Source organism: Aptenodytes forsteri, unplaced genomic scaffold (assembly GCF_000699145.1).
Source record: "Aptenodytes forsteri isolate BGI_AS27 unplaced genomic scaffold, ASM69914v1 Scaffold270, whole genome shotgun sequence".
NCBI lineage: Eukaryota > Metazoa > Chordata > Aves > Sphenisciformes > Spheniscidae > Aptenodytes > Aptenodytes forsteri.
Genome location: NW_008794631.1, coordinates 2,558,470 through 2,567,926, shown reverse-complemented (window position 1 = coordinate 2,567,926; position 9,457 = coordinate 2,558,470). Strand labels below are relative to the sequence as shown.

The following is a 9,457-nucleotide window of genomic DNA, read 5'->3' as shown; positions in this document are numbered from 1 at the left end:
CTAGAATGAAACAGCACTCATTCATTCACAGATGAGTTGCAGCTAAATTGCCAACAGACCGAGAAGCAGCAAGGTGGAAAAAGGCCGTTCGGAACACACACACAGGCAGGAGGGCTGCTGCACTTGGGCAGCTGTTTCCATCCAGTCACTCTCCGGAGCAGAGTAGCCCCAAGTGGAAGCTGCCCTTCTTCAACGGTTTGAGGAGAAAAAGGGGATCCATTTGCTCACCATTATAATGCAATTCGCGTTACCCAACACACTTACTGACTAGAGCCTTCCGTGCATTTTCATTAACTAATGGCCCTAAAAGCAGCAGTGACCAATTTAGGATCTCACAGGAGGTTTTGAGTAGGCATCTGTATTAGTTGCAAATCTGACCTAACTCCTATTTGCTTCAGACACAATCAGGAGCCACTGACACAACTTCAATCACAATCGGGCAGTCTGGATCAGGGCTTGAGACAGACGGGGCCTGACTCCTTCCAGGTATGTCTTTAGTAAGCATTGCAATTCACAGCTGCACGCTACATTCAACACAGGAGACACGGGGCATGTTTACAGGAGGCACTGGAGCATGTTACTCCTCAGGGAAGAGCCTCCAGGTCTGGCCTCACCATTGAAAGCAACATTGCTGTGGCAATTAAGGGACTGCAGAAAGGCAGACCATGTCCACAAAAGGTTGTTCCCGAGCGTAAGCAGCTCTACAGCTGTTGAAACTGGCCTAAAAGACATAGCAGGAGCTGCGCTACACCTTGTTAGCTTGCACCTCTCTGTCCTGTGCTCCATCACACACCACACGCTGGCGGCAGCATTTCTTCAGGTTTCTCACCAAGCTGCGCAGAACAAGGCGTCATCAACACACAGTGGGAGACACAAGTATTGCCACGAGTGATGCTGACTGCCAACTTTTATGGTGATTTCGTACAGCCCATCTAAGGTGCTCATGGCATCGGAAACAGTGCTGGGATTTGGCTGGGCCGAGTCACATGCAACCGTGGGTTTCCCCCATCCTTTTCTTCAACAGTTCCCAGTTACGGAGCTTGCAATGATCGGGGAGTGCTCAAGAAGGCAGGAGCTGCAGGAAGAGCCTCAACCTCTGCTGATCTGGGTTCACGCCTGTCCTCTGCACCGCAAAGACTCCCTCCACCTGGAACTGCTTACCTTGCCTGCTTCTGCACAGTTGTCAGCAAAGGGACCTCAGTGAAATGAAGCACAATATAGTAGAACTGCAGCTATTCAAGTACCAGCCACAAAGACAGCAACCAGTGAATGGCCACGGTGTAACAAGAGAGAACAGGGCAAAATGTTGAACAGACGAACCTCCCTTTCACGGGCACCTTTGCCTCTAAGCTTCTGCCAATGCAAGGGCCGAGGGCAAATGAGACGCTGGGAAAAGGTGAAGCAAACAACAGGTGGAAAAGAGCTGCCACACGGGATCAGACTACAAGTCATTTTGTTCCCTTTTCTGTCTGTGGCAGTAACCAGGAGGAAGAGGAGGAAGAGAATGAGATACATACGTATCCCGTACACGTTGAGCCTTCCCTGCCATTTGTTCTCCCCACTGACTGGGCCAGCAACTTTCTGAGCCGCCAGCTGAACCCAAACTGCAATGGCTGATCATCGCTCTGGAATCTGTCTGCCTTCAATTTCTCTAGTCCGTCTTCAAACATATCTCTGTTGTTTGTCTTGACAACCACTGCGGGAACATATTGTGTGCTAAGTATTTTTGTTTAAGCCTTCTAGCCATTCCTGTCACTATTGTCAGACTTCAGCTCTCTGTAGGTTTCTATGTAAGCCAGTTCAGCTGGCTTTGCTGCAGAGACTGGATGGAGATCAGCATCTCCATCCAGAGCATGGCTCTTGTCATCCTCAGCTAAGTGGAATGAATTGTCCTTTGGAGGTACTGCCTTGCTCCCTTAAGTAAGAAGAAAGCTTAGACAATTTGCTTCTTCACGTTAGCTGAAATGAATTCCAACAAAAGTGAGTTGGCAGAATCACCTGGGACATCTGTGGCAGAGTGAAAAACCGAGCTTGGGTTTCTCATTGATCCTCTTTCAGATCCTGTTAAAAGTTCTCATTCATCCTCTTTTAGATCACTGTTAAAAGAGTTATCCATATCTTCACTTACCTCCTATTTCTAAATAATCCTAAATCCCTACTTTCATTAGTACAGCCATATCAAATGAAGTTTGTCTACAGTGCAAACGGGTTCTGCTGTGGATAATCATAATCTCCTTAATAAACCAAAACTGTTGTAATCTCATTATGTATTCAGGATGCCATCTCCTGTACTTACCGCTACGCCTGTCTTGAAAAGGAGGTAATGGACCGTCTGTGTCACATCTGCGGCGTGCATTAGGTTGTGATAAGGATTTTTGTGTTTACTGTAGCCAACCTCCAGAGCTTCCACAAAGGACACCAGGGCAGAAATGGGGATCTGATGAAAGCAGCACAGAATTACAAACAAAATAATCACCTTTAATGGCTAGCCTTTGGAGGGGAGCATTTTGATAAGAGGTCCCAAAGAGCAGTTTGTACTTCACAAATAACACGCTAAAACATCTGAAACAGGCACTCAAGAGAGAGAGTGAATCCAGGTTACTTCCTCAGACTGGTTTTCCCATTCCTAATTACATTATGGATGAATCATTCCCGCACATAAACACACACAAGTAAGTATACTACAAAATTCCATCTGGAAGACACATGGAGTATGAAAAGTAACAGAGAGCTACTGATTGCCCCTGGAGAAATATTTCTAATTAGGCCACAAGCATGTCTCTCTTCCCCTCACAACCCACTGGAATATATTTCTGCTTTACTATTCACATTCAAGATTTTCTAATGAAACACACCATATAGCAAGTCTGAGATACTCTACTAAGAGGAGTATCATCTATCAGACCTCTGGCTTTTCACGGTGAAATCGAGCCTGCCCATCCTATGGGCTTGCCATGCTTTTCTGACTCCAAGAGTAGAACTGTGCACACTCAACAAAATGCAGTTCAGGGGATTTCTAGAGAGGAGACTACGCAGGTGGTGTCAGCTGCAACATATGCAAGTGGCAACATGGGCTCTCCAGTTTCATCTACTCAAACGACAAATACCCTAAACGCTCATATTTCCATAGTTAGAGGAGCACTGTTGTTCTCCTTTTGGGTATGTATCAGGGGAGGATGCAGTTCTGACCAGTTACCTCCTTCAAACATTCTTCATCAGGTACGGGCGGTTCCTGAACTATAGGGCCAGAGATTTGCAAACCCTTTCCAGCCAAAGTGAGTGGGAACCCCCAGGGAGTGGAAGTGTCAATGGAGGAAGGGACAGCAGAGTATTTGGGTGGGGAGAATGGTCAAGATCTGAGAGCAATCTGCCATCCAAATTTAAGTCTGTTCAAAGCTGGAGGAAAAGATATGCCGCATTTGTATCTGCAAACCTCTGTAACAATCATAGAATCATAGAATAGTTTGGGTTGGAAGGGACCTCTAAAGGTCATCTAGTCCAACCCCCCTGCAATGAGCATTCAACTAGATCAGGTTGCTCAGAGCCCCGTCCAACCTGACCTGGAATGTTTCCAGGGATGGGGCATCCACCACCTCTCTGGGCAACCTGTGCCAGTGCTTCACCACCCTCAGCATAAAAAATTTCTTCCTTCTATCTAGTCTAAATCTACCCCCCTTTAGTTTAAAACCATTACTCCTTGTCCTATTGCAACAAGCCTTACTAAAAAATTTGCCGCCATCTTTCTTATAAGCCCCCTTTAAGTACTGAAAGGTTTCCCCAGAGCCTTCTCTTCTCCAGGCTGAACAACCCCAACTCTCTCAGCCTTTCCTCATAGGAGAGGTGTTTCATCCCTCTGATCATTCTCATGGCCCTCCTCTGGACCTGCTCCAACAGGTCCACGTCTTTCTTGTGCTGAGGACTCCAGAGCTGGATGCAGTACTCCAGGTGGGGTCTCACCAGAGTGGAGTAGAGGGGCAGAATCCCCTCCCTCGACCTGCTGGCCACGCTTCTTTTGACAAATTTGAATTTGAATTCAAGCTCTCATTTTTTGCCTGCACGCATGAGAGTCCTATGAATCTCAGGAGAATGACACCATTGCTCCCACAGGATCAAATGTAATATTTCCCATGGATTTCATGGGGAAGCCTGTTTGGAACCCCACCTACTTCATGGTGTCCCATTGCAATTAAAAGTACTACTTAAATAACATTTGGTCTTGCTTACTGGGGAAAGTGCAGTGTCCATGAAGCCTTCAAATAGCACTAAAATTGCATTTTTAATGGAACAAAGCAGGATGAGAGGGAAGTTGAACAAAATCCAAGACGGAGGAAGAGACCCATCTTCTAACTACTGACCTTGAAACGGTTGATCAGATCATAGCGTGTGAGAAGTTCATAGAAAATGAATTTCAGTGCATGATCTCCACTGGCATCATTTAGTGCAAATACATCAAAGGACCACTTGTCTACATTCTGCAAGAGTGGGGAGAAAAGGCAGTTAATATGGTCATCCCTTTTACAATGATAGTTCAGTTTCTATCACTTTGCATCTACAAATGGAGAATTAGAGTGGCAATGTAAGTGTATAGCTTTTTTTTTAACTTCTTCAATTCCATTTAACCAATGCAGAGTCTAATTTACTCATCAGTATTGTATGACTCGTGTTTAAGAAGCTTCCATTACGAACACGTATGCTGTTTGTTATTCTAAACATGGCAATTCTCCACACCAGAATTTAATCAGCAAAGGCTGAATCCAAAAACATAAGAATCCTGGTTTGCTTTAGTACCTGAAACATTAGGATGGCCCTATTGTGGCTGATTTTACCCTTCTCTGTCCCCTACCCACATGCTATGTCTATGAAAAACAATATTAACTTTGAAGGAAACAGGAATAATGAAGATATGCTTTTTAATGACATTAAAGCCTCTGGATTTTGCTGTCCGTATAGAGTTCTTATGACTTTGTATTGTGAGCAAAGCACTCCAATACTTCATTCATGCTTAAAACAGAATAAAGTGATATGTTTTTTGCAGTAAAAAAAATACAGGCACCTGTGGTCATATTTTTACCATTTACTGTTCAATCAACCAAAAAAATAACAACTAACTAGAAGAACTATCTTGCTAGACCAAAGAGCAACTTAGTTCCTTCTGATTTTAATATTAATCCTGAATTGTGATTATTGCAGCTTAAACTGCTCAAAGACAGCATGACCCTAATTTTCCTTTTTTTTTTTTTTTAAAGATAAGTGAGTCCACTACAGCTTTCAGAAAACTACAGAGCAGAACAAACAGTAATGTTACATTAAGTGCTAACAATGACATAAAAAACCACCTTTATAACAGAAGAGTAAATATCTAATTCCAGTTAGGAAAGTTCCAGTCAGCTGTAAATGATATATTAATGCTGCAGGGTGCTCAGTCAAGAGATTGAGAAGGGAAAGTTCACTTCCCAGCTCATAAAGCTAAAGTATAAGGTTTAAACCTTCTTGCAGAAGGTTGAGTTCAAATCTCAACTCTTAGGGAAGGCCGTGGGAGCTGACAGCACTCATTATCTAGCAAGATAAAGCTCCTTGATCTCAGAACTGGATGTTCCTGAAACCCTATGAATCTTTCCTTCCTCCTCCTAGCAACTAAGAGGAAAGGTGCAGAAGGAGTTACAGCTAGAAGAATGATACACAGATCAACCACACAGCTGCATGCATTGAGGACAAGCTCTCAATCTTTCTTGCCTGCTGAGAACTTTGATGTACTTCCCACAGGGATTTATCCAAATGACTCTCTTTAAACCACATATTAAAGATTGATATCTGTACACAGAAGTTTCCCTCCACTTTCAAGCTGTTGCAGGTTACCTCCCATTTCCTTGTGGCACTTTCACCAAGAAAGAAAGATGACTACATTTCACACATGCATGTGCACAGCTGCTCTCAGTGCAAGAAATGCGGGTTGGCTAGACATAATGTTGAGTACTGTTAAGGACTAGAGTCCATCTAAAAATCTGCCAAAAATGCTAAATTACAATTATCTACCGAGCTCTTAAAGCCCAGTCCACCTTTGTTGTTTGTTGTCACAGTCATGTTCCAGGTAAGGACCTGACTTCAAGTCAAATGCAAAGGACAGTGACCTTTAACCGCCTTGTGGTCGGTCACACATACATCAGCATAGCTACAGGACTTCTTACGTTCTGAACGAGACCAACGTATTTTGGTACCGGCCCTCTCCAGCATGGGCTGATCCTGATAACCTTGCTACTTGCATACTGTTGATTACACAGAGCTGAGTATGCCTCTTGTGGAAGTACAGTCCACAGAGAGGCTAATTAGTGAGTGACTATCAAGGACACTTAAGATTCAGCTCAGCTTTCACCTATCCCAGTAAATCACTTGCTTGCCAAGCAGTTGATTTTACAAGCTGCATGGAGCCCACACACTAAAGGCAGGGTCAAGCTTCTCCAGAGATGGTTTGTGGCCCAAGTCACAGAAAAGCAATCATAAATTGCAGCTTTTCAGCACTTTCAGTAGGCTTTGGAGAGGAAGAACAACCAAGAGAGGAAAAAGTTGCACCAAGAAAACATGTTTTGAAGCCCTTGAACAAACTTAGAGGATGGGCAAGAAAAATAATGCCCAAAGCATCCGCTCAGTCGATTTGAAGTATTTTCCTGTTTTTTGAGTGTTTTTATTTTGTAATCACTTATCTCAATGAAGCAAATTAATTTAACACTTGCATGTATATAATAATTTACTTTTGAAAATTACATTTCAATTACATTGAAAATAATGTCTCAACTATGCTGAAATTTAATTCACTGTAAGGCAATCTTATCTTGTTGAAATAAAAGGGGTTTGTTCCTTTATATATTTTTCCTGTAGTTAGTGTTGTGCTCTTGCAGCAGATAAAATTTACCAAATTGTGAAATTGCAGAAAAGTACATCAGAATTGTTCTTTTGCACGAAAGAATGTTTAACCACATAGATGGTAAGTTTCACAGTAGAGCTATTTAGATTTTACTGAGGGAGAAATCCTTGCTCTTGTCAAGTCAACAGAAGTTTTGCTATTGACAATAATGACAGCAGCATTTTCCCCTGAATAACTAGAGGAAAAATCCTCTTAACAGAAGCATGAAAGTGTCACAGATGGCTTAGAGGCTTGCAGCAACACCAGTTACACTTTAAAATCAGTGGATTTTATGACCTTAAAAAAAAATTTAACATAGAAGTGACCCCTATATTGGGGAGAGATCTAAAGGGAGGTAGAACTTCATGGATGTCTTGTGATGGAGGAGAAAAAATGTTTCTCTTCCCTAAGGAGAGCAGGAGAAGCGAGGGATGGGAGACTTTCTGTGCTACACATGTGTCCAGGTCACTGGCCCTGTAGCCTCAGCTACAGGGTGTGTAAGTGTCATAAGCTGCTCTAATGCTACATATACCCACTGTGGTGTAACTGCAAATAGAACCAAGGTGTCTTACTTCTCAGTCCTGTGTCCTTATTACTTGGCCATTGCTCCACTGCCTGGGGAACCTAGAGATGAAGTGAAACACCAGTTCTTCCTAAATGCTCAGTTTCCTGCCCTGCTGTCTGTTCTTAACCTCAGAGACTTGATTTGTTTTATAAGCCAACAGGCAGATTCAGGGATAGATGTTATTCTGCTCAACATTACTGGAAGGCCTGACATTTTTGTAGCCACAGACAAGCAGAAGTCTATACTGCAGACATTCTAAGTGACTACAGGTTCTGTGTTCATTACCTGTATATTAGCTAGCCCAGAAAATATTGCCATGACAGCACGGGCATCAGAAAAGGCTGAAAAATTCACTTCCATGATACCGAGTATAAAATAACACTGATATGGTTCTCTCTATTGGAGTAATGTAGCCACGGTTGATGTGCTCTAGATAAGCTATAGACCTTCAGTAGAAGTACCCTGTGAATAGATGAGCTAAACATTCAGTAGGCAAAAGAAGACCTTGAAACTTTGTATCTTGGAGTAGAATAGATAAGGAAGCTATGCTGAAATAAGCTAGTTTGTGTAAGCAAAAGTTAATCATTTCTCGGAAATCTAATGAATATGCATATTCTAATTGTACGTAACTCCTATAGTTGAGCAGCTCGGTGCGCACACTAGGTGGAGCAATCCCCTGCGTGCCTGGCGCCGCAATAAAGAATGCCTGCTTTCTAAAACTCCAAATTGAGTCTTAGAGAGTAATGGTGGCTACTATATAAACTAGAAGATGGAGAAAAGTGGCCAAGGAATGGTACTTTGAATTATAATACTCTGTTACAACTAATGCTGTTTCTAAGGAGAGAAGGAAAATGGGATGAGGTATTGTATGCTGATATGTTCTTTACATTAAGGCAGCATCCTGAGTGGCAAAAGAAGTGTGGAATCAATTTGGCCCCAACTGATCCTCTGGTATTGGCATTGGAAAAGGATAAGCAAGAGACAGAAAAAGGGAAAGTGTTAAATAGGTGTTGTTCGGCATGTAATATTGCACAGAGATGTTTGAAGTTGGCCCAGAATGAGCAGGAAGAGAATTTAGAGATGTTAGTGGCTCCAGGGTTGAGGCAAAGACCTCAGGATCATGGACTCGAACCCTTTGAGGCAGAGGGTGGACTGGACGATGAGTTCGAGAGAGACACTGCAGGGGCCACGCCGGTAGCAAGGAGAACTCGTAACCAACAGGGAACCGCGTTGCAAGCTCCGTTGAGACAAGCAGTAGGGCATGATGTTCCGGTTGTAGTGAAAGTGTCTTTTTCGATTACAGATTTAAACAATTGGAAAATAGCTGCCGGTAGTTATAGGGATGATTCTGATCAAGTGGCTACTGCCTTTGAAATGATAAAAACTCAAGATCCAGATTGGAAAGATATCGAAGTTATCATGCAAGTATTGTTTGATAGTACAGAGAGGGAGATGATTCGTAAGATGGCAAGGACTCAGGTTGAAGCCCAAATAGCGGCAGGGACATTACAAGGACAGTTGGAGCATCATTTTCCCTTGGTGGATCCTGGCTGGGACCCTAATGATAATGGGCAGAAATTATTATTAACACAATATCAGAGGTGGGTTCTGTTTGGTATAAGAAATGCTATACCAAAAGTGATAAATTGGTCAAAATTATACGAGATTAAGCAGCATAGAAAGGAGCCTCCCACCGATTTCTTAAATAGATTGAAAGAAGCTGCTCGGAAGTACACAACTCTGGATCCTGAATCAGAGGAAGGAAAGAATCAATTGACCACTTTATTTATTGGACAATCCGCAGATGACATTTGCAGGAAATTGCAGAAATTACAAGGGGCAGATGCTAGAGATTTGGGAAAGCTTTTAGACCAGGCTTGGGTAATATATAGAAAGAGAGACCAACAAAAGGAAAAAGGGAATGCTAGGTTAATTGCAGCATTGGAAGGAGCTCGTGGTTCACAAGGAGGCCAAAGAGGAGATGGATTGGAGGG

At 42.9% G+C, this 9,457-nt stretch overlaps 1 protein-coding gene across 2 annotated transcripts in view; it reads right to left on the bottom strand.

The window, feature by feature from the left end:
• Positions 1-9,457, bottom strand: part of PDE1C (phosphodiesterase 1C) — a 348,343-nt gene that overhangs the window by 80,523 nt on the left and 258,363 nt on the right. For both annotated transcript variants that reach the window (XM_009273482.2, XM_019470534.1), the window contains 2 exons: positions 4,356-4,472; positions 2,297-2,437 (listed from right to left, as the gene is read on the bottom strand). In XM_009273482.2, coding sequence (XP_009271757.1) covers positions 2,297-2,437; positions 4,356-4,472 — 258 coding nt within the window. The remainder of the gene's footprint in view (positions 1-2,296; positions 2,438-4,355; positions 4,473-9,457) is intronic.